This window comes from Astatotilapia calliptera, chromosome 4 (genome assembly GCF_900246225.1).
Source record: "Astatotilapia calliptera chromosome 4, fAstCal1.2, whole genome shotgun sequence".
Taxonomy (NCBI): Eukaryota; Metazoa; Chordata; class Actinopteri; order Cichliformes; family Cichlidae; genus Astatotilapia; species Astatotilapia calliptera.
Window position 1 is genome coordinate 30,374,197 of NC_039305.1, and position 24,721 is coordinate 30,398,917.

The 24,721-nt window shown below is 41.9% G+C and overlaps 2 protein-coding genes across 2 annotated transcripts; both read right to left on the reverse strand.

The window, feature by feature from the left end:
- Positions 1 to 1,358: 1,358 nt before the first annotated feature.
- Positions 1,359 to 3,361, reverse strand: LOC113020083 (N-acetylglutamate synthase, mitochondrial-like). Its single transcript, XM_026163752.1, has 4 exons — positions 3,342 to 3,361; positions 3,035 to 3,166; positions 1,863 to 2,045; positions 1,359 to 1,617 (listed from the first exon to the last, which is right to left on the reverse strand). The coding sequence occupies exons 3-4, from the start codon at positions 2,018 to 2,020 to the stop codon at positions 1,440 to 1,442; spliced, it is 336 nt and encodes a 111-aa protein (XP_026019537.1). The 5' UTR covers positions 2,021 to 2,045; positions 3,035 to 3,166; positions 3,342 to 3,361; the 3' UTR covers positions 1,359 to 1,439.
- A 2,517-nt stretch (positions 3,362 to 5,878) lies between these two features.
- On the reverse strand, positions 5,879 to 13,534 carry LOC113020084 (N-acetylglutamate synthase, mitochondrial-like). Its single transcript, XM_026163754.1, has 8 exons — positions 12,972 to 13,534; positions 12,205 to 12,485; positions 10,002 to 10,215; positions 9,720 to 9,900; positions 9,515 to 9,554; positions 7,555 to 7,686; positions 6,383 to 6,565; positions 5,879 to 6,137 (listed from the first exon to the last, which is right to left on the reverse strand). Exons 1-8 carry the CDS (start codon positions 13,344 to 13,346, stop codon positions 5,960 to 5,962), a joined length of 1,584 nt encoding a protein of 527 aa, XP_026019539.1. The 5' UTR covers positions 13,347 to 13,534; the 3' UTR covers positions 5,879 to 5,959.
- Positions 13,535 to 24,721: the final 11,187 nt, after the last annotated feature.

Below are 24,721 nucleotides of genomic sequence, written 5' to 3' on the forward strand. Positions count from 1 at the left end.
GTTTTTGAATGTCAGAAATGTATATTTGTGAATGTGGAGATGTTATATTGGTTTCACTGGTAAAAATAAATAATTGAAATGGGTATATATTTGTTTTTGTTAAGTTGCCTAATAATTATGCACAGTAATAGTCACCTGCACACACAGATATCCCCCTAAAATAGCTAAAACTAAAAACAAACTAAAAACTACTTCCAAAAACATTCAGCTTTGATATTAATGAGTTTTTTGGGTTCATTGAGAACATGGTTGTTGTTCAATAATAAAATTATTCCTCAAAAATACAACTTGCCTAATAATTCTGCACTCCCTGTAGATGTGCTTCTGTTCATTAATTGGATAGTGTTTTTCATGGGGCACTAAGATTCATCACCAACTGTGGTCCCCATACATATGACTGTGTACTCTAAAGTCATTTGGACATCTTTATGTATTTGATGACTCGATCACAGGAATGTGTTTATTAATAAAATCATGCTGGTCCCCAGAAATTACATTTGGCATGAGCCAAATGGTCTGAACTTCAACACCGCCTTTATTACTGTGCTGTCAGATATATCAGCAGTTTTTAAAAGTGCTGAACTTGTTAGCTACACAGCACTGGCAGTGTTTCAGAGTCCACTCTGGACATCAGGGGTTGGTTTCAAGTAAAGTAGCCCCCTGTGTGTAGATGTCCGTATGCCTTAGCAAAGTGGAAAACCTGAGCTTCATGTCTCTAGAATGATTTAGATTGTGGCCATATTTCTTTTTAAAAAGAGGATTCTTTATATTTTGTTAAAACACTGTGGTGTTTTCCACACAGTTTAGTTGAGCAGGCTACCATGCTATGTTAACTGATGCCCGAGTGTATTTGGTGACTCACTTCACATTTTAATTAATTAATTTATGTGTCCAAGAAAAATGATTATTTTACTAGTGGATAATTCTCTCACTCTTGTCTTTGGAAGAGCTGCAGCTGTTCCTGTCTCACATTTCCCATATCAGCAGGCCAGTTTGCTGCCTCTTCAGGTCATCTTGCAGTGCAGCTGGTGTGAACTGGAAAGCAACTCTAATCAGAACTTACAGCAGATGATAACCTGGTTCATTCAGTTCATCATCACGTGGTCAAGCTGACAGTGACTGCAGAACTGGGTGGGGACTACAATGAGCAGCACAAAATGAGAAAGCGAAACAATGAGCTGCTCCATGTGTGGTGTGGACCCAGCTTTGAATGGATACACATACATACACATTTCCCTGTAAGTGAGAAAAGCTGCACTAATAAAGTCTTCACATAACTTTAGGTTCTGGTTTCAAGGTGTAGAAAAACTGAGAACACCGTGTTTGATGGTGCAGAGTTGAACAAAATGAAATTCCAGGCCCTTAGACCTAAAAGTTTTAATGTTCACAATTTTTCAAGGTTGAAGAGCTACATAGTGAACTGCTGGGAAGCAGGTGAGTCAGGATCCTGCAGCAGGTGGAGGAGGCTGCTGGGAGGAGGTGGGAGCACTGTGGAATGAATCAGGAAGGCTCTTGGCGTACTCCACCAGCTCGTATGAATCTCTGATGTCCGTCAGGCCAAACCAGAACACAGTCCACATACCATTAACAAAGCTGCCATCACAATGCTTAAAATACCTGATGGAAAGAGAGAGAACACATGTCAAACAAACAAAATATTCTCTTGAAATGGTCAACGAAAAGACTGGACTAAAAATGAGTGAAAAAGCAGCCAATAAGGAGCAAGACTTTAGCACATTGCATCATCATCACATTGTCATCTTTTTTTTCTGCAGTCTTTAACATATATTTAGATGTTTGTTCATAGTGTGGTTCATGTAATGTAAATGCCAGTGTGAAAGTCTAAAAAGCTCACGTCTTACCAGGGGTTGATTTTGTTGGTGGCTCTAGACCTCCAGAAGAGTTTACCCAGGTCCTGTCTGATACACTCCCACAGGATGTGGCTGGTGCCCTGGCCCTGCTTACTGCTGCTCACCACAAACTTGTCGAGGTAGGGAGTGCCGCTGTTCACCGGCTCCATGGTGATGATAGCTGCTGCGCTGTACCTGGAAGGACACAGATGTCCAACAGCTGACATTCTCACAGTCGGTGATGCTGATAACTATTTCAAACCATATTTGGACATATATAAACTGACTGACTAATTTTCTGCTTTACCTTGAACATGTAAATATAACTAAAACAACAAAATTCATTGTAAATTGAAAAAAATAAAGTAAAAGATAACAAGTTGCCATGGAAATCTCTATTCACTATATACATATATACACACAATAACACATAAAGAAATATAGCTTTACAAAACCAAACAAAACCAAACATTTATACATTGCATTTTCCACACTGTGATTAATACCTCTACAAGATTGAAAAAATATTTCAATTTTAACTGTAACTAAAGTACATCCTAAGTACAAGAACTGTAAAGTGACTTTTGAATGAATTTTCTCATTTTCAGAATGAGCAATTACTTATATCAAACCATTTTCTAAATTTTGCTCATTTCAGAAGTCACACCCAAGATATTTGTGTCATCAGCAAATAAAACAAATATTAAACAATCTGACATTTTGCATAAATCATTGATAAACATAATAAATAATTGTGGCCCCAAGACGAATCCCTGTGGTACACCACACACAATGTCCAAACGTTCCGATTTATACTCTCCCATTTTCACAAGGTCTGGTTCCCACTCCCCGTCATCCTAATAATATTTCATGGTTAATCGTATCAAATGTGTTGTTAAGATTAAGAAATACCCCAGCCATGAATTTCTTATTGTATTTTGTCATTGTCTCGTCAATTTGTCATTTCTTCTATGAGACCTGTTAACACTCATGTTGTAGACTGGCTTGTTCTAAATCCGTACTGATTGTAAAGAGTAGTTTGCGCTTGTCAGTGATTTTTTTCCTGTCTGACAGTGAAAATCATTTTTGAGAATTGTAGTAGAAGGGAAAAAGACCTGGAATTAATGAAGTGGTGTTTTTTACCTTCGGTCTGGGTATTCTTTCATTTGAATAGTTGCACTCACCCTTCAGAAAGGTAGATGGAGTGGAGTCGGCCTTTCAGAGAGTCAATGTAGCATTTCTTCAGAGTTTTCTCAAACGACTTGTTGATGAGCGCCAGCAAACAATCCACATCAATTCCATCTAGAGAGTTATACCTACACGTACACACACACACACACACACACACACACACACACACACACACACATACATATATATATATATATATATATATATGTATATATACATACATACATATACAGGGAGTGCAGAATTATTAGGCAAATGAGTATTTTGTCCACATCATCCTCTTCATGCATGTTGTCTTACTCCAAGCTGTATAGGCTCGAAAGCCTACTACCAATTAAGCATATTAGGTGATGTGCATCTCTGTAATGAGAAGGGGTGTGGTCTAATGACATCAACACCCTATATCAGGTGTGCATAATTATTAGGCAACGTCCTTTCCTTTGGCAAAATGGGTCAAAAGAAGGACTTGACAGGCTCAGAAAAGTCAAAAATAGTGAGATATCTTGCAGAGGGATGCAGCAGTCTCAAAATTGCAAAGCTTCTGAAGCGTGATCATCGAACAATCAAGCGTTTCATTCAAAATAGTCAACAGGGTCGCAAGAAGCGTGTGGAAAAACCAAGGTGCAAAATAACTGCCCATGAACTGAGAAAAGTCAAGCGTGCAGCTGCCAAGATGCCACTTGCCACCAGTTTGGCCATATTTCAGAGCTGCAACATCACTGGAGTGCCCAAAAGCACAAGGTGTGCAATACTCAGAGACATGGCCAAGGTAAGAAAGGCTGAAAGACGACCACCACTGAACAAGACACACAAGCTGAAACGTCAAGACTGGGCCAAGAAATATCTCAAGACTGGTTTTTCTAAGGTTTTATGGACTGATGACATGAGAGTGAGTCGTGATGGGCCAGATGGATGGGCCCGTGGCTGGATTGGTAAAGGGCAGAGAGCTCCAGTCCGACTCAGACGCCAGCAAGGTGGAGGTGGAGTACTGGTTTGGGCTGGTATCATCAAAGATGAGCTTGTGGGGCCTTTTCGGGTTGAGGATGGAGTCAAGCTCAACTCCCAGTCCTACTGCCAGTTTCTGGAAGACACCTTCTTCAAGCAGTGGTACAGGAAGAAGTCTGCATCCTTCAAGAAAAACATGATTTTCATGCAGGACAATGCTCCATCACACGCTTCCAAGTACTCCACAGCGTGGCTGGCAAGAAAGGGTATAAAAGAAGAAAAACTAATGACATGGCCTCCTTGTTCACCTGATCTGAACCCCATTGAGAACCTGTGGTCCATCATCAAATGTGAGATTTACAAGGAGGGAAAACAGTACACCTCTCTGAACAGTGTCTGGGAGGCTGTGGTTGCTGCTGCACGCAATGTTGATGGTGAACAGATCAAAACACTGACAGAATCCATGGATGGCAGGCTTTTGAGTGTCCTTGCAAAGAAAGGTGGCTATATTGGTCGCTGATTTGTTTTTGTTTTGTTTTTGAATGTCAGAAATGTATATTTGTGAATGTGGAGATGTTATATTGGTTTCACTGGTAAAAATAAATAATTGAAATGGGTATATATTTGTTTTTGTTAAGTTGCCTAATAATTATGCACAGTAATAGTCACCTGCACACACAGATATCCCCCTAAAATAGCTAAAACTAAAAACAAACTAAAAACTACTTCCAAAAACATTCAGCTTTGATATTAATGAGTTTTTTGGGTTCATTGAGAACATGGTTGTTGTTCAATAATAAAATTATTCCTCAAAAATACAACTTGCCTAATAATTCTGCACTCCCTGTAGATGTGCTTCTGTTCATTAATTGGATAGTGTTTTTCATGGGGCACTAAGATTCATCACCAACTGTGGTCCCCATACATATGACTGTGTACTCTAAAGTCATTTGGACATCTTTATGTATTTGATGACTCGATCACAGGAATGTGTTTATTAATAAAATCATGCTGGTCCCCAGAAATTACATTTGGCATGAGCCAAATGGTCTGAACTTCAACACCGCCTTTATTACTGTGCTGTCAGATATATCAGCAGTTTTTAAAAGTGCTGAACTTGTTAGCTACACAGCACTGGCAGTGTTTCAGAGTCCACTCTGGACATCAGGGGTTGGTTTCAAGTAAAGTAGCCCCCTGTGTGTAGATGTCCGTATGCCTTAGCAAAGTGGAAAACCTGAGCTTCATGTCTCTAGAATGATTTAGATTGTGGCCATATTTCTTTTTAAAAAGAGGATTCTTTATATTTTGTTAAAACACTGTGGTGTTTTCCACACAGTTTAGTTGAGCAGGCTACCATGCTATGTTAACTGATGCCCGAGTGTATTTGGTGACTCACTTCACATTTTAATTAATTAATTTATGTGTCCAAGAAAAATGATTATTTTACTAGTGGATAATTCTCTCACTCTTGTCTTTGGAAGAGCTGCAGCTGTTCCTGTCTCACATTTCCCATATCAGCAGGCCAGTTTGCTGCCTCTTCAGGTCATCTTGCAGTGCAGCTGGTGTGAACTGGAAAGCAACTCTAATCAGAACTTACAGCAGATGATAACCTGGTTCATTCAGTTCATCATCACGTGGTCAAGCTGACAGTGACTGCAGAACTGGGTGGGGACTACAATGAGCAGCACAAAATGAGAAAGCGAAACAATGAGCTGCTCCATGTGTGGTGTGGACCCAGCTTTGAATGGATACACATACATACACATTTCCCTGTAAGTGAGAAAAGCTGCACTAATAAAGTCTTCACATAACTTTAGGTTCTGGTTTCAAGGTGTAGAAAAACTGAGAACACCGTGTTTGATGGTGCAGAGTTGAACAAAATGAAATTCCAGGCCCTTAGACCTAAAAGTTTTAATGTTCACAATTTTTCAAGGTTGAAGAGCTACATAGTGAACTGCTGGGAAGCAGGTGAGTCAGGATCCTGCAGCAGGTGGAGGAGGCTGCTGGGAGGAGGTGGGAGCACTGTGGAATGAATCAGGAAGGCTCTTGGCGTACTCCACCAGCTCGTATGAATCTCTGATGTCCGTCAGGCCAAACCAGAACACAGTCCACATACCATTAACAAAGCTGCCATCACAATGCTTAAAATACCTAATGGAAAGAGAGAGAACACATGTCAAACAAACAAAATATTCTCTTGAAATGGTCAACGAAAAGACTGGACTAAAAATGAGTGAAAAAGCAGCCAATAAGGAGCAAGACTTTAGCACATTGCATCATCATCACATTGTCATCTTTTTTTTCTGCAGTCTTTAACATATATTTAGATGTTTGTTCATAGTGTGGTTCATGTAATGTAAATGCCAGTGTGAAAGTCTAAAAAGCTCACGTCTTACCAGGGGTTGATTTTGTTGGTGGCTCTAGACCTCCAGAAGAGTTTACCCAGGTCCTGTCTGATACACTCCCACAGGATGTGGCTGGTGCCCTGGCCCTGCTTACTGCTGCTCACCACAAACTTGTCGAGGTAGGGAGTGCCGCTGTTCACCGGCTCCATGGTGATGATAGCTGCTGCGCTGTACCTGGAAGGACACAGATGTCCAACAGCTGACATTCTCACAGTCGGTGATGCTGATAACTATTTCAAACCATATTTGGACATATATAAACTGACTGACTAATTTTCTGCTTTACCTTGAACATGTAAATATAACTAAAACAACAAAATTCATTGTAAATTGAAAAAAATAAAGTAAAAGATAACAAGTTGCCATGGAAATCTCTATTCACTATATACATATATACACACAATAACACATAAAGAAATATAGCTTTACAAAACCAAACAAAACCAAACATTTATACATTGCATTTTCCACACTGTGATTAATACCTCTACAAGATTGAAAAAATATTTCAATTTTAACTGTAACTAAAGTACATCCTAAGTACAAGAACTGTAAAGTGACTTTTGAATGAATTTTCTCATTTTCAGAATGAGCAATTACTTATATCAAACCATTTTCTAAATTTTGCTCATTTCAGAAGTCACACCCAAGATATTTGTGTCATCAGCAAATAAAACAAATATTAAACAATCTGACATTTTGCATAAATCATTGATAAACATAATAAATAATTGTGGCCCCAAGACGAATCCCTGTGGTACACCACACACAATGTCCAAACGTTCCGATTTATACTCTCCCATTTTCACAAGGTCTGGTTCCCACTCCCCGTCATCCTAATAATATTTCATGGTTAATCGTATCAAATGTGTTGTTAAGATTAAGAAATACCCCAGCCATGAATTTCTTATTGTATTTTGTCATTGTCTCGTCAATTTGTCATTTCTTCTATGAGACCTGTTAACACTCATGTTGTAGACTGGCTTGTTCTAAATCCGTACTGATTGTAAAGAGTAGTTTGCGCTTGTCAGTGATTTTTTTCCTGTCTGACAGTGAAAATCATTTTTGAGAATTGTAGTAGAAGGGAAAAAGACCTGGAATTAATGAAGTGGTGTTTTTTACCTTCGGTCTGGGTATTCTTTCATTTGAATAGTTGCACTCACCCTTCAGAAAGGTAGATGGAGTGGAGTCGGCCTTTCAGAGAGTCAATGTAGCATTTCTTCAGAGTTTTCTCAAACGACTTGTTGATGAGCGCCAGCAAACAATCCACATCAATTCCATCTAGAGAGTTATACCTACACGTACACACACACACACACACACACACACACACACACACACACACACACACACACACACACACACACACACACACACATACATATATATATATATATATATATATATATGTATATATACATACATACATATACAGGGAGTGCAGAATTATTAGGCAAATGAGTATTTTGTCCACATCATCCTCTTCATGCATGTTGTCTTACTCCAAGCTGTATAGGCTCGAAAGCCTACTACCAATTAAGCATATTAGGTGATGTGCATCTCTGTAATGAGAAGGGGTGTGGTCTAATGACATCAACACCCTATATCAGGTGTGCATAATTATTAGGCAACGTCCTTTCCTTTGGCAAAATGGGTCAAAAGAAGGACTTGACAGGCTCAGAAAAGTCAAAAATAGTGAGATATCTTGCAGAGGGATGCAGCAGTCTCAAAATTGCAAAGCTTCTGAAGCGTGATCATCGAACAATCAAGCGTTTCATTCAAAATAGTCAACAGGGTCGCAAGAAGCGTGTGGAAAAACCAAGGTGCAAAATAACTGCCCATGAACTGAGAAAAGTCAAGCGTGCAGCTGCCAAGATGCCACTTGCCACCAGTTTGGCCATATTTCAGAGCTGCAACATCACTGGAGTGCCCAAAAGCACAAGGTGTGCAATACTCAGAGACATGGCCAAGGTAAGAAAGGCTGAAAGACGACCACCACTGAACAAGACACACAAGCTGAAACGTCAAGACTGGGCCAAGAAATATCTCAAGACTGGTTTTTCTAAGGTTTTATGGACTGATGACATGAGAGTGAGTCGTGATGGGCCAGATGGATGGGCCCGTGGCTGGATTGGTAAAGGGCAGAGAGCTCCAGTCCGACTCAGACGCCAGCAAGGTGGAGGTGGAGTACTGGTTTGGGCTGGTATCATCAAAGATGAGCTTGTGGGGCCTTTTCGGGTTGAGGATGGAGTCAAGCTCAACTCCCAGTCCTACTGCCAGTTTCTGGAAGACACCTTCTTCAAGCAGTGGTACAGGAAGAAGTCTGCATCCTTCAAGAAAAACATGATTTTCATGCAGGACAATGCTCCATCACACGCTTCCAAGTACTCCACAGCGTGGCTGGCAAGAAAGGGTATAAAAGAAGAAAAACTAATGACATGGCCTCCTTGTTCACCTGATCTGAACCCCATTGAGAACCTGTGGTCCATCATCAAATGTGAGATTTACAAGGAGGGAAAACAGTACACCTCTCTGAACAGTGTCTGGGAGGCTGTGGTTGCTGCTGCACGCAATGTTGATGGTGAACAGATCAAAACACTGACAGAATCCATGGATGGCAGGCTTTTGAGTGTCCTTGCAAAGAAAGGTGGCTATATTGGTCGCTGATTTGTTTTTGTTTTGTTTTTGAATGTCAGAAATGTATATTTGTGAATGTGGAGATGTTATATTGGTTTCACTGGTAAAAATAAATAATTGAAATGGGTATATATTTGTTTTTTGTTAAGTTGCCTAATAATTATGCACAGTAATAGTCACCTGCACACACAGATATCCCCCTAAAATAGCTAAAACTAAAAACAAACTAAAAACTACTTCCACAAACATTCAGCTTTGATATTAATGAGTTTTTTGGGTTCATTGAGAACATGGTTGTTGTTCAATAATAACATTATTCCTCAAAAATACAACTTGCCTAATAATTCTGCACTCCCTGTATAGCAGTGTATTCTTTTTTATGCTGGTACATGTGTGGAGGTAAAAGTAATGTCTTGTTTGGGGTTAATGTTGGATTATGACCTGGTTTGAATTCATACTGGCGGAGTTTGTGTAATATCTACTGACCGGTGTATGGGGTCTCCATTTTTAAAAAGCGTTCCAGACCCTGAGAAACAGAACAGACAAAAAAACTTATGTTAAAATCTTTTGAGGTGGTCGCCAAAACAACCTTCACACACATACAAATATGGTGCCTCTCAAAACAGGTGTGTCTCCATACATGGCTGCATGTGTACATGTGGCACCCACAGAAGTCAGTCGGTTGTCTCACCTCTGTGGCTGAACAGTTCGGTCAGCAACGTGTCTGCCGATGTGATCACAGCAGAGGACTCAGCTGGCAACTGATTGAGAAGTCTGGCTATGGCGGTCGCTCTTTGGCGTTCTGGTGCGCTTAACCAAGTCGCAGTGGACAGGCGAGGTAGGTCAGCAGGCAGCGACACTGTACCTAGCACCTGCACCAAGATAGAAAGCATATAAATGATTTATATAAATATAAATGATTAAAAAATTAAGACAATAATAGCAGAGTCAGCGTGGGAGCCAGATGTTGTGCCTTTTGTTCTTGGCTTCGCAGGCCCCCGAAGTTGTTCAGGAACATGACTTTGTGTGGATGCAGGGTTCGGGATATTGCCGCCGTCACCTCTGTCGGGTCCAACATTACCGAGCAACCTTGCGCGTCCCTGCCTACCGGACAAACCAGTGGGATTGCCCCACAGTTCAGACTCCACTGGAGAAGGTTGGTATCCATAGCAATGGATGGAGGCGCACTGCAAGGAGAGGGAAAGAAGAAGAGTAAGGGCCTAACCTCATGAGCACCTAGAACTAGGGCAGGGCATATGGCCAAAAATATTTATCACGATATACATTTGAAAATTTGCAATAGCAATATAACTAACGATATAATTGACGCGAGACATAATACTGTAATACTCCACAACTTTATTAATGCAAAAAAACCCCACACACATCAATGTATTTTAATTTAAACAAGCCACACAAAATTTAAAAAGTGGTTATAAAAAATGTCCATCACGCCACTCTTGTGTTAATCTATGCACGGTCTGAAGCATGTGTGTGGGAATGTATGTGAATGTTTTACTGTTATATCTTATTAGTATTTTAAGTATTCTATCTATTTTATTTATTGAATTTTATTGTTTTATTTATATTTTGATATTGCTAGGGATGATGCAATGATCGGGGACCATTCTTAATTTCGTTGTTCTCATGACAATGACAATAAAGTTTCTGATTCTGATTCTGATACACACACATTAATGAAATATTATGTTGAAGCACAGTATTCCACGAGGCTCCTGCCTACAGTAGCCGTATGCTCTGACAATCCATTAAGCGGTGCGGGGTCGTAGGTTAGCAAAGTCGTGCTAAAAGATTTTTGTACAGATTGCTGATGTCAATGTCGATTTTTCAGAAAATCAAAGGATTTTAAGAGTGCCTCATTTTCCAAAAAACACGGAATTAACGACGGCCCGCTAGCATGCTCTACCAAAAATTGTGCTTTGTTGTGTATCTGATGAACGAAAGCCAAACCAGTTCCACACCAGTGAAGTTGCAGCATTTTTACAAACCAATTCTGGTTCATCCGTTTCACTCAACGATCCGCTTTCACCCGTCTCATTCTCCGTCGCCGCCGTGCTTTTCCGCCATGTGCGTACGAAAACAAAGGCACCGTGCATGCGCGTTTTACCCATATTCTATCGTGATATTTCATTTTCTTATCATTGCCCATCATTATACTGGTATTACCGTGAACGGTATGATATGGCCCAGCCTTACTAAGAACTGTCTAAACCAGGGTGTGAAACATAAGGCCCAAAGGGAAAATGTGAAAGAGGACATTGCCTTATGACTTTATACTGTGTTCTCACCGCTTTTACAGTTTTTCTCTATTGATGAAGACCTCCCCCACTGCCATTCACTCACCCACACTAATCATTAAAAGCATACTTGTATTTAAAATATATTTATAATGAGAACCTTTAAAAATCACATTTTAAAATAACCGTTAGCCAAATGGCTGGTCTCTGGGAGTTTAAGTGATTAATCATTAGGAAACTGATGGTCAAATAACAAGGTAAAAGTGCAACTGGTTGTAGAGTACAGTTGCACGATGGGTCGATCGTGGCTCAAGAGTTGGGAGTTCGCCTTGTAATCGGAAGGTTGCCGGTTCGAGCCCCGGCTCCAACAGTCTCGGTCATTGTGTCCTTGGGCAAGACACTTCACCCGTTGCCTACTGGTGGTGGTCAGAGGGCCCGGTGGCGCCAGTGTCCGGCAGCCTCACCTCTGTCAGTGCGCCCCAGGGTGGCTGTGGCTACAATGTAGCTGCCATCACCAGTGTGTGAATGGGTGGATGACTGGATATGTAAAGCGCTTTGGGGTCCTTAGGGACTAGTAAAGCGCTATATAAATACAGGCCATTTACCATTTACAGGCACCCTGTACATAGTGTTGCAGGTACAAAAACCGTAGCCTGGACTAAATCACAGTATTTGACACCTTAAGAATAAGAGCTGGCTAATTAATAACTATAGCAGATATAATGATTTATTATTTCCATTAAATAATTGATAAAACAGGTGCATAGATTAATTGCATAAACAGTAATTATAGCCAATGACTTACAGATAATTTACCTACTTCATTGATATCTGAACAGTAAAATAAATACTGAAGTTAAATTCACAATTTCTAAGCAAGAGTTCCCTTAGATTGAACTGGTATCTCTCAGTTCTCACCTGCTTCCCTGCGGTGCTTCATGCAGAAGTAGGAGTGACTCTGCAGAGAAGAATGGCAGGACGCTGGCAGTGTGCTGCTGCAGCGCCTCAGTCAGCTGCTGGCACCGATTCACTAGTCCTTTCATGCACTCAGACCCAAACATTGCTTTGGCAAGCCCTGTCTCCAGGTGATCTGACCAGCCCATAACCACCACAGGCTTCATATCCATCCGCTGCAGGAAGGACAGGCCAAAAGCCAGGCTCTGAACCATCTCCCTGCTGTCAAACACTGATCTGTCCACCTGGTGCAAAATGAAAAACACGGTGTTTGAGTATTAGAGTCTAGAATTTAATCCAGTTGGCTGACACGGGATCTGCTTCAGTCTAATAAGAATAGGTTTTTTACAGAGCTATCAGTTTTTTGTTGATTATTTAAGTACATGCTTATATTTTTGGCTGTATTTATTCATTTTTTGTTTAGGTAGTGTACTAGAATTTTTTTTATTTTTAAAAACCACCTGATTTCTGTTTTTTCTTTGAGAAAGAGAGAAAGTTCATGAAACTGTGTATACTGTAGTGTATACTGAGTATGGACTAACTGCCAGGTAAGAACTATGCAGGTACAAACTCTATGTATTTGTCTTCAGTTTATTTAATTTGATAATTATCTTTAATTTAATCACGTATCATTGGTGATTTCTTTCCTCGTTATGGAGTTCATGTCCACAAACATGAAACCTATTCTAATATCTTTGTTTGTTTTTGTCTTTTGGTGAGTAAAACTTTACCTCCAGAACAGCAAAGGCGGGAGAATGAGCCGAAGTCGCTTTCTGGAACTGGGTCAACCAGTACCGAGCCTCCCGGGGATCTCCACCAACTTCACTGAGGAAAGCTTTCACGTCCCGGTAAATCAGATTCAGGTTGGTCTTCGCGTGTCGTCCACCGGTGGAGAAATACCCCAGGTGCTCCTGCTGGGCCAGCGCCGCGGGGTTTCCTTCGGTACCGGCCGCGTTGCAGCTCGCCATGCGGTGCTGCCGGCTCAGCATTTTCCGCTGACGCTGGCTGGAGCTCCGCGTCAGGACCGGGGAGGACGGACCCGATAGGTACTTTCTTGCTATTACCATGGCCCGGCATCCATGAGAACCCCTGTTCACTTTCGACATGTTGACAGTCGTAATTTGACGGTGGCGGTAACGGCTGGAGCTGAGCGGCACCGGAAGCTCAGCCAAATTTCACTCACCGCGCTGTGGTTGCTGAGTCGACACTTCTCAGATTGTATCAGACCCCAACACGCGGTGGAGTTGCTGGGATGCTTTCCACTGACATTTATCCGCTGTGGGTCATGAAAGGCTCACTGTCACAGAGTTAAGCTGGTCCGCTGGCTATTCCATACAGCCAGAAATCGGTGTAATTGTGTGAGATTAAAGGTACAGTAATCCTCGTTATGTCCTCCCACCGTCATACTCCTTTCCTCCTCTGGGGTCAAAAATGATTTCAGGACAAGTACAGACATTCTTTCCTTAGTAGAAGTACAGATTCCTGACTTTTAAAAAAATACTTAAGTTAAAGTTCAAGCACTGAAATGCACTTAGAGTGAGAAAGTAAAATTTGCTCTTTAACCCTTGTATGGTGTTCGGGTCTGTGAGACCCGTTTTCAGTTTTTCTCAAAAGAAAAATTAAACAATGAATTATTTTTTCAACCTGAAATTCATTGGCTTTGGCTTATTTTCTGTGAAGAACATAAATCCGAACTAATTTTCAATGACCTCATACTGTACCTCCCCCCACGCATTTACATTACATACAAGGTGTTCGGGTCCACTGGACCCAGGTCTAATAAAAGTGTTGAAAGTGCAGGTCCTGTGTTCCCACACTCTGTCCTCCTCCTTTCTGGTGCTGCTGATAGTGTTTTCTTCCCCTCCTGCTCGCGCACAAAGTTGCAACATTGTTGAAAATTCAACTATAAACACCGTCTGCTCTGACATCTCACACACATTTTACCCTCTTTCTTGAGGGATCCAAATTTTATTTTCTCATACCCTGTCCCACCTGCAAATTAGGGGCATAATACTATAAATAAGACTTTGCCAGTGTGGTTCTTTATCACAACTGATCAAGATGGCAAAAGATTATCTGCTGCGAGGGCCGTCCAATTGATTTTGGAAGAGAGAGGGGCTTCGGATGATGATGTTGACAAAGAGGTTTCAGAATATTTCACATTTCTGAAAATTCAGAGCCTGACAGTGACTTTGAAGAAGAGGATGAGGTTGAGCATCATTTAGTAACAAAACGAAGACGAGCACCCCATCTGCAGCCAGCTCCAGGACCAGAACAAGCCCACCAGACAGCAAGTGAAGAAATATGGATGTCAATAACTGGTGAAATTGAATGGTCTTCTTGCCAAGAAATGAGCCACCCTGCAGAGCTGTTACTGTGATAAGCCAGGGCCAACACGGCTGACAGTTACTCATGTGCAGGACATCAAGTCTTCATTTTAGCTTTTCATCCCAGATTCCATCCAGAAAATTATTCTGGATTGCAGTAATCTAGAAGGACAGTGTGTTTTTGGAGAGAGGTGGAAGGAGATGGACCAAATTCATCTAAGAACCCCAAAGGCCTACTTTGGGGTTCTTATCCTTGCAGGAGTTTTGAGGTCCAAAGGGGAATCCACAGAATCCCTGTGGGATGCAGAAACCGGCAAGAACCTTTCCGTGCATCAGTGTCTCTGGAAAACTTCCACAAAATTTCCAGGATTATCCGTTTTGATAACCGAGACGACAGACCAGCTCGGCAGCAGAGAGACAAGCTAGCTGCCATCAGGACAGTGTGGAATAAGTGTGTGCACCACCTCCCCCTGTTTTACATCCCTGGGCCTAATGTCACCATTGATGAGCAGCTGATCCCATTTAGTTGTGAAACATATTGCTTCACGTGTAAATGTGTTGTCTTTCCACTCACTCCACTTGATTACAACTGATTTATTTTTTTATAACATTTTATAAAAAAAAAACAAAAACAAAAAAAAAACGAGAAGCACATTCATTCATAAATGTGATCTAACAAAGGTAAAGGGAAAAAATAACCATGTTTGCTGTTCATATGGCTTGTAATTGGGATGAAGTAAACATCTGTTGAGTAATTTAACATAAAATTGTTTGATAGTGTTAATTTGGAAAGCCAAAACTCTAGCGGGTCCACCAGACCCATGAACACTGGCTGAGTAACAAAAATATGAACACCACACAAGGGTTAAAGGACATTTAGAATAGAATAGAATGCCTTTATTGTCACTATACAGTTGTACAATGAGATACAGAGCATCTCCTACTCAGTGTAAACATGCTGGGGGGGTACAGTTCTGCAGCGCTATGTACATATGGACAGTATTTACATAGGGAAAACATATATATATATAAAATGTACAATATACAAGCCGTAAGTAATATGTAATAAATAGTGTTATGTATATACAGTTGAGTTGTTGCACATAGAATTGGTATTGCACAGTGGTGGTCCATAGAGGAATTGGGAAGTGGGGGGCTGTGTTATCTGTGCATGTGTGAGTTCAGGGTGGTTATCGCTTTGGGGAAGAAACTGTTTTTGAGTCTGTCGGTTTTTGTGTTGATGCACCTGTAGCGCTTCCCTGAGGGAAGCAGGCTGAACATGTTGAAGCCAGGGTGGGAGCTGTCCTTGATAATGTTTGCTGCTCTGCTGAGGCAGCAGGAGGAATAAATGTCCATCAGGGAGGGGAGAGGGCAGCCGATGAACTTTTGTGCTGTCTTGACCACACTCTGAAGCCTCGCTCTATCTGCTTTGGTGCAGCTGCCGTACCATACCGTGATGCAGTTAGCAGGCTCTCAATGGACGAGCGGTAGAAGGTCAGCAGCAGGTTGGAGTTCAGCTTGTACTTCCTGAGGACTCTCAGGAAGTGCAGCCGCTGTTGGGCCTTCTTGATGACCGCTGAGATGTTTCCTGTCCAGGAGATGTCAGCAGAGATGAGGACACCAAGGAACCGGAAAGTGTGGACCCTCTCCACACACTCCCCGTTGATGTAGAGGGGGGCCAAGTCGGTGCTGTGTCTCCTGAAGTCAACAATGAGCTCTTTGGTTTTCTTAGTGTTCAGTGCCAGGTTGTTTTCTGAACACCATGCTGCCAGCTTCAGGACTTCCTCTCTGTACTCTGCCTCGTCTCCCTTCGAGATGAGTCCGACTACCGTGGTGTCATCAGCAAACTTGATGATGAGAGTGTTGTTGTGGGTCGAACTGCAGTCATGGGTGTAGAGAGAATACAAGAGGGGGCTCAGCACACAGCCCTGTGGGGAGCCGGTGCTCAGTGTGCGAGTGGAGGAGAGATGAGGGCCGAGTCTTACAGTCTGGGGCCAGTTTGTGAGGAAATCCTTTATCCAGGCACATGTGAGAGGAGGGAGGCCAAGAGTGACCAGTTTGGTGATGAGGATGTCCGGGATGATTGTATTAAAGGCTGAGCTGTAGTCCACAAAGAGCATTCGGACGTAGCTTTGCCGCTGCTCTAGGTGACTCAGCACAGCGTGGAGGGCTGTGGCGATGGTGTCTTCGCCATTTATACCAGCTCTTCATGCAAATGTAACTGAATCGTGTGTTATATTAACATAATACAGTTTGGAGTGTGTGTGTGAATGGGTGGATGACTGGATATGTAAAGCGCTTTGGGGTCCTTAGGGACTAGTAAAGCGCTATATAAATACAGGCCATTTACCATAATACAAAAATATTAGTAGTGAATGAGAAAACAAATGTTATTCTTATCGAAATTCTAATTCTAATGAATTTACTCAGCTTGAATCTGAACTATTTTCACTTGCCTACATTGTAGAGGGTAAATCCAGCTCCAGGTGGGGGAATCCTAAGATCCTTTGTAGCAGTTCACCAGTATACTGTTTACTCTCTTTATACGAGACCTATACATCTGGTATAAAGGTGGAATTCAGTGCTAGCTCGATGGTGAAGTACTGCCATCACAACTTCTAAACACCTGCACAACTTCCCTTTAACTGAAGAGCTATTAATGACCAGCCTGTTTTGAAAATGTAAGGAGTACAAAGTACTGATGCTTGTATAAAAATGGAAAGAGAAAAAGTAAAACCTTGTCAGAAAAATAAATACTCAATGAAGAATACCTGAGAATCCTACTAAAGAACAGTAATGAATTATTTATGCATTGTTATGTCCCACCTTTGGACATCAACAATTATTTTGTCGCGTTTTTCCGTGAAGTCAAGCTAAATATCAAAGGGATTCCATTGGTAAAGGTTTATGGTTTAAAGACTGCATGAAAAACAGCAGTCTCAGCTAGCTTTGCACAAAATAGCTGGTAGAAAGGTCCTCCAAAGAGCTGCAAAGAGTACATTTCATTTTTAGTACAACTTTTACTGTAGTATTTTTCAAAACTAGTATCTGTACATGTCTGTACTTTTGCCACCTCTGGAATTCAGTAAAATATATGCAGATGGTACATTGAGTTATCATGGCTGATTTGCAGCCCCAAGACAGTATAAATGTGAAATTTGCTGAGTGAATCTAACTAATATTATCAACTTACATTTAAATTGATGTCTGCTACCTTGATGTAACCTCACTTTGACCACATAGCCTGCTCTGCACCAGTCCATGGTGCATTATGCACTACTGTACACTTCACCACAATACTGCAAACTAACCTGTGCTAAACTGTCTTCATTTTGGTCGACAGGACATTTCAACATGTCAGAAAACATAACATATACTATATGTTCTATATCATCCACAGATCCAGCCTATTCCAGATACCATAGGGTAAGAGGTAGGACACCCTGGACAGGCACCAATCTCGCACAAGGCTAATTAGAACAATACATATAAAATGTAACTTGCAGTTTTTGTCACCTACCAAAATATCACTGACTAAGCAATCCTTAATTGTCTTCCTAAGATACTGAGACTCCGTACAATGCACTAATCTGCCCATCATGTGTCGTAATTACCCATTAATTGAAAGTAAACGGAGTCGTTCTTATACAGCTCTTCTACTCTACTTAAGTATTCAAAGTGCTTTATGTAACATGTGTTATTCACCCAGGTTTTTCTGTCTAACATTTACAGTTCAGTGGATGCATCAGAGAACCATTTGAGGTTCAGTATCTTGCCCAAAAACACTTTGGCACGCAGACTGGAGCAGCCAGGGATCAAACCACTAAGCTTCTGATTAGTAAATGGCCTCCTATACCTACTGAGCTACAGCCATCCTACTGTCTGGACTATCAGATTGTTATGGCGCTATTTAACCTCTAGCCATGTTGTATCTTAACCAACAATGTAGCATGTGCAATAGATTCTAGACATGCTTACCTTGTTACAGTACAACAATAATGACTCTCGCTCTATGTTTTTCCACTTTTAATGGCTTAGTCTTTTCAAACTATTTCAGCCTGAAATATAAATATCAAAAATTAATTATAGTTTTTTGCTTTTAACACCTTAAAGAAGAAGGACTCCAGCTGAGGTGGTGCAGAGGCCAGTTCTTCTCTCTCTGTCTGAGCAAGTCACACTGCCCTCACAATTGCTGGTTGGAGGGGCTTGCAGCTGATTTGGATACGTTTTTGACCTGTAAACCATCCAAAATGAGCATGCCTACATAAGCCTGCAGTTCCTCTGTGTCCACATAAGCCGCTGAACGTGGTGCAGGTTTGTCATGGCCACAATTTGCTCCAGGATTTGGGGTCCTGGAATCAAACCTGTGGCAGCTGGGATGTAGCAGAGCAAATTTTTTTTCTCTTTAGGTCACGAGCAGTTGTCTAAGCATTTCACTGCATATCGTACTGTGTATGACTGTGTACGTGACAAATAAAAAAATGTGAATTTGAATTTGCAGTCTTTGCGACCAAAATATGGTAATCCCCATGGAAAAGTCCATCCTGTCACTGGAGTTGCACCAGCTGGTCTGTTTCTTCCTCTGAGGCGGACATGGAGGAAGCCTCAGAGTCCACAGAGGAGGATTAGGCACCATCTTCACACTCATAGTGCACAATCATCAAAGGTGAAGATTACACACATGTACACCCATGTGCACACACTCACACACCATTATTCTACACTAATGGTTTCAGTTTCAGTTTTATTTGTCATATGCAAGTTAGCACAGGGTCAACATTGCAATGAAATGTGTTTGACGAGCAGCAGTCACTCAGCAGCATGATACAGTAGAAGAAAATATAATAAAAGAAAAGAAAATAGTAAAGAAAATAGAAAAATAGTAAGGAGCAAAATATTAGAGAGACGTGGTAAAAGAGAAAAGATGACTAAATATATATGTATCTATAAATATAAATATATGTACACTAGTGATTAAATAAGAAAATCTTGAAAAGAAATATGACGGGAGGGCAGATGGGATATTGCACAGGAATGAGCAGCAGAAAATTACAATATTGCACTTTTAAATATAAATATCAATGACAATAAAGTGGAGTGACCAGTGCAGATTAAACAGAGTACTTGTGAAGCTGCAGGGTAGCTTCTGAGTGCTGTGTTGTGTGTGTTTAAGTGTTGTGGTTGAGGTGTCGTATGGCTTGGTGGTAAAAACTGTTTTTGAGTCTTGTAGTCCAAGCAGACAGGCTCCTGTAACGTCTGCCAGATGGTAACAAGGAGAAGAGCTGATGTGCTGGGTGGCTGTGGTCCTTGATGATGCTGTGTGCTTTACGGAGGCATCGCTGGAGATAAATGTCCTGAATGGCAGGAAGCCTCGTGCCAGTGATGTGCTCTGCTGCCTTCACCCTCTGTAGTGATTTACGGCTGCTGGCAGAGCAGCTTCCGTACCAAACTGTGATGCAGCTCGTCAGCAAGCTCTCGATTGCACACCTGTAAAAATTTGAGGTGATGTTGGAGTTCATGCCAAACTTCCTCAGCCTCCTCAGGAAGTAAAGCCGCTGGCGAGCTTTCCTGATAGCAGCGTCTGTGTGAAGGGTCCAGGAGAAGTCCTCAGTGATGTTGATTCCAAGGAACTTGAAGCTGCTGACCCTTTCGACCTTGACACCGTTGATGTGGATGGTCTGGTGTTCTCTGACTGGTCGTTTCCGGTAGTCCACTATCATCTCTCTAGTTTTGCTGATGTTGAGAGTCAGGTTATTTTCCAGGCACCACTCGTACAGCGCCATCACCTCCTCTCTATAGGCCGTCTCATCATTGCCTGTGATGAGGCCTATGATGGTTGTGTCATCCGCAAACTTGATGATGATGTTGGACACGTGTTTAGCAACACAGTCGTGTGTGAGCAGGGAATATAGGAGGGGGCTAAGCACACAACCCTGTGGCGTACCTGTGTTCAGGATGAGTGATGAGGAGGTGTGCTTACCAACTCTCACCACCTGGGGCCTGTTTGTGAGGAAGTTTAGAATCCATCTGCAGATCGGTGTTCCCAGCCCAAGGTCGACGAGCTTCGTGGCAAGTTTTGAGGGGATGATGGTGTTAAATGCCGAGCTGTAGTCGATGAAGAGCATCCTTGCATATGTATTCCCTTTCTCCAGGTGAGTGAGGGTGGTGTGCGTTGCCAGGGCGATGGCATCCTCCATGGCTCTGTTTGTCCGATAGGCAAACTGAAGAGGGTCCAGTGTGTCAGGGAGGGAGGAGCAGATGTGACCTTTGACCAGCCGCTCCAGGCACTTCATGATGTCAGTGCAACAGGACGGTAGTCATTCAGACAGGAGACCACTGATTTTTTGGGAACAGGAATGATGGTGGATGCTTTGAAGGACGTGGGGACCACTGACTGCCTCAGGGAGAGGTTGAAGATGTTGGTGAACACCTCTGCCAGCTGGTCGGCACACACTCTGAGTAGCCGGCCTGGGATGCCGTCTGGTCCTGGAGCTTTGTGAGGATTTACTCTTTTAAAGGTCCATCTCACAGCTTCTGTTTTCAGAGTTAGAGTTGCAGCCTCACTGTCCTCCTGAGGGTAGAGGATCTGCTCTCTGTTGTCTGCGTCAAAACGAGCATAGAAGTTGTTGAGCTCATCTGCAAGAGATGCAGCGGGCTGAACACTGCCTGTGTTGACCTTCTTGTAGTCAGTGATGCAGTGCAGTCCATTCCACAGTCGCCTGGTGTCAAAGCTGTGGTAGCTGGACTCCATTTTGTCCCTGTAGTCCTTTCTGGCCTTTTTTATGGACTTTCGGAGGTCGTACCCGGCTGCTTTATATGCATCAGCGTCCCCGGAGTTAAAGGCAGAGGTCCAAACTTTTAGCTTGGCGCGAACGTCTTTATTTACCCAGGGTTTCTGATTTGGATATATGCAGACAGTGGTTTTTGTGATGGTATCATCCATGCACTTTCCAATATATCCAATGACAGAGTCTGTGAGTTCATTGATGTTGCCATCAGCTGCATCCACAAATATCTGCCAGTCAGTTGTGTCAAAGCAGTCCTGCAGGACCTCGTCAGCCTCACTGTCCCGTTTGTAAATAACCCTGGAAGCTGGTTTTTCCTGTTTCAGTCTTTGTCTGTATGCAGGCAGCAGCAGTATGGAACAATGGTCTGCCTTACCAAAAGCTGGGTGGGGGAGGTGTTTGTAGCACTCTTTGAATGGAGTGTAACAGTGGTCCAGTGTTTGATCACCTCTTGTGGGGAAGGAGATGTGCTGATAGTATTTGGGGAGAACCTTCTTCATGTTGGCTCTGTTGAAGTCTCCCAGCACAATAAAGGCAGCTTATGGATTTTTGTTCTCAAGTCCAATAATGATGTCATACAGTTCGTCCATAGCTTTAGCTTTATCAGCATGTGGGGGAATGTAAACAGCTGAGAGGAGAACTGAGCTGATCTCCCTCGGGAGGTAAAAAGGCCTGACTTTAATGGTCAGCAGCTCGAGGCTCTGAGAGCAGTAAGTTTTTAAGATACACACATCTCTAGCCCACGAGGAGTTAACCATAAGGCACACCCCTCCTCCCCTTTTCTTGCCTGAGTCCTTTGTTCGGTCTCCCCGGTAAACAGTGAATCCATCCGGCGTGATGGCGCAGTCGGGGACGCTGGGCTCCAGCCATGTCTCTGTGAAGGCCAGAACACAGCAGTTCCTGGTGTCTTGTTGGTGTTTAATCCGTGCACGCAGCTCGTCAAGTTTGTTGTCCAGAGACTGGAGATTCGCGAGCAGGATGCTGGGAAGAGGTGGCTTGCTGTTTCTCTGTCGCGTTCGGCACAAAACTCCGGCGCGTTTCCCCCTCTTTGTTTTACCTCGACGTCGTGCGAGTAAACAAAGGATCCCAGGCAGCAGAGCGTCCACGGAGTCGAAACCCGCTGTAAAGTCCGAACTGGCTGACGAACGTAGCTCCAGAAGCGTTTGTCTGTCATACCGAGTGTATGATCGCGCTGTGCGCACAGACATTGAAAGCAGTACAAAATAAATAATAACATTTTTGCTGAGATGACTGGGAGCTCTCGTCGGTGCAGCCATCTTACGCCGCAACCGGAAGTACCTAATGGCAGCACACACTTGCCATTTTATTTCAGTAGCACCCTTGCAAAAAACAGAAAAAAGTTTGAAATTTTGCTGCATGCTTTGAATGGTAGAAAGTAGCGCCTCCTGGTGGACAAATATAAAAATAAAGATTTTTTTCCCAATTATTTACACAGTTACTTGTACTTCAGACACAATGACTGCAACATGTAACTGATGCACCATCCCCTGAACCAATTCTGCTAAACCACAAGGGCAATTCCTGCTGTACACTCAAATAGCAGTTTTAAAACGCGCTTTTGTCAAAACACTACACACAAGCCTCTGCAATTGGCAGAATTTTCATGAAGAAAACCTCTTGTTTTCGCAAGAAACACTCTCATTCAAAGTTGTAAAGTCAGTTGCCCTATTTTGCATGCTAACTCATCACATTGCTAAACACCTTTCACACATAATTGCAATTAAGAAATCAGAGCTTTATAAAAGGGCAACAGGTTAGCTCTTCTGTTTTGGAGCAATGGACGGCAATGTTGGAAAAAGAGCCAGAGCCAGAGGAGTGAGAGTAAGAGGAGGAGGATGGGGAGGATGAAGATGACGAAGACCAAAGAAAGTAATCTCTGAGGAGAGATACATACACAGTAGTGTTTTGTAACCCAACTCTTTAGCAACAGTGTGGTTGATGTCTTTGAGTACTATGAGCAGGAGCTACAGCATCCACCAGTATCCAGTTTAGTTCTTGTGCTCAAATGATGTGGTATGTGATGTCCTAAACAGCCACAACCTATCTAGAAAGGCTATAAAGCAACCATAATGCCTGCAAGTAAACTCCATATGAGGCTGTATAAAAAGAAGCAGTCGCTTTTTTGTGGCCCTGAGTACAAGAAAAAGAGTTACATGTGCCTATCTATAGTTTCATTGCTTGCTACAGAAGTTTTATAGGCATCTATTAAGACCTGCCCCTGTGTCACTTTATTCTGAACGACAAACTCAGTCAGGGCTGCTTCCAGATGTTCTTCTCTGCAAGCACAGCAGAGGAAGGTTATAAAGTATGACAATTTCAAGGGACCTGTAGCCATTTCCTATTAAGGCAGCTCACATCTGCCATGGTTGTTGGGTCTGGTATGAAAGTTTTGCATTCACAGTTATATTTTTAAGTTTGGGTTTCTGTTCAGGTTTCATTTTCTCCAGTTTATCCAGGTCGCAGGGGCAGCATTGTTTTCTGGTCATACTGGTGACAATTTAAACTGAAAACTTCCAACATGAATTACTCACTACATGAAACTTGTCACTGATTTTCAGTTCAGTTCATGTGTAATTTGTCTTACCGCTGCCTTTTTGCTCTGTTTCCTTTCCTTAAGAATGAGTTCCCCCTACCATCGCAAACATTTCGGAGAGGTTTTTGTGAACAGTTCATGGATTAGGGTTAGGGTTTTGCTTGATATGTTTTTCTTAAGGAAATAACTTTCAAATACTGGTCGTCTACTCTAGATATTTTTATGAAAATATTCAAATTTTGCCTGGCATGTCAAGTCTCTGCATGGTTTGGACCTGTTTTTTTGCACTTGCTGTGTAAAAACATGGGTCTAATATCATTGTCACTCAGTTTTAGCTTTTACTTTCACTTGCTGGTTAGTTTCTGGCACAGAAACCCTGGAAGGACCACTGCACAGAGGATAGAAAAGAGGATAGCAACCAAATTTATATCATATATAATTTTTTTATTATTATTTTACTAGTTTTTGAACACAGCACATATTTGTGGTTGCTTTGCTTTGGTTTGATATCATTTAAAGTACTTCTGTTTGTGTTTTGTGTCTCTTAATAGACCTTTGTTGGCTTTAAAAGATTAGAATAGAATAGAATAGAATAGAATAGAATAGAATAGAATAGAATAGAATAGAATAGTCCTTTAATTTTCCCATGAAGTGAAATTTGGTTGTAACAACAGCAAGAAAAACACATATAAAAAAACTGTACACAGGACACAGAACAGAAACAGAAACAAATGTTTATCTATTTACATCATGGACGATAGTTACCAAAAACAGAGTACTGTACAGTAATTAAAATTAAATTAAATTAAATACAG

Bases quoted from the DNA above. Each gene is read 5' to 3' on its own strand.
- LOC113020083 (XM_026163752.1), bottom strand. From the start codon at position 2,020: ATGGAGCCGGTGAACAGCGGCACTCCCTACCTCGACAAGTTTGTGGTG. The intron at 1,618-1,862 runs GTAAGACGTGAG...TCTTTCCATCAG, and splicing joins ACCAACAAAATCAACCCCTG to GTATTTTAAGCATTGTGATG.
- LOC113020084 (XM_026163754.1), bottom strand. From the start codon at position 13,346: ATGTCGAAAGTGAACAGGGGTTCTCATGGATGCCGGGCCATGGTAATA. The intron at 12,486-12,971 runs GTAAAGTTTTAC...ATTTTGCACCAG, and splicing joins CCGCCTTTGCTGTTCTGGAG to GTGGACAGATCAGTGTTTGA. The intron at 9,901-10,001 runs GCACAACATCTG...ATCTTGGTGCAG, and splicing joins TGCGAAGCCAAGAACAAAAG to GTGCTAGGTACAGTGTCGCT.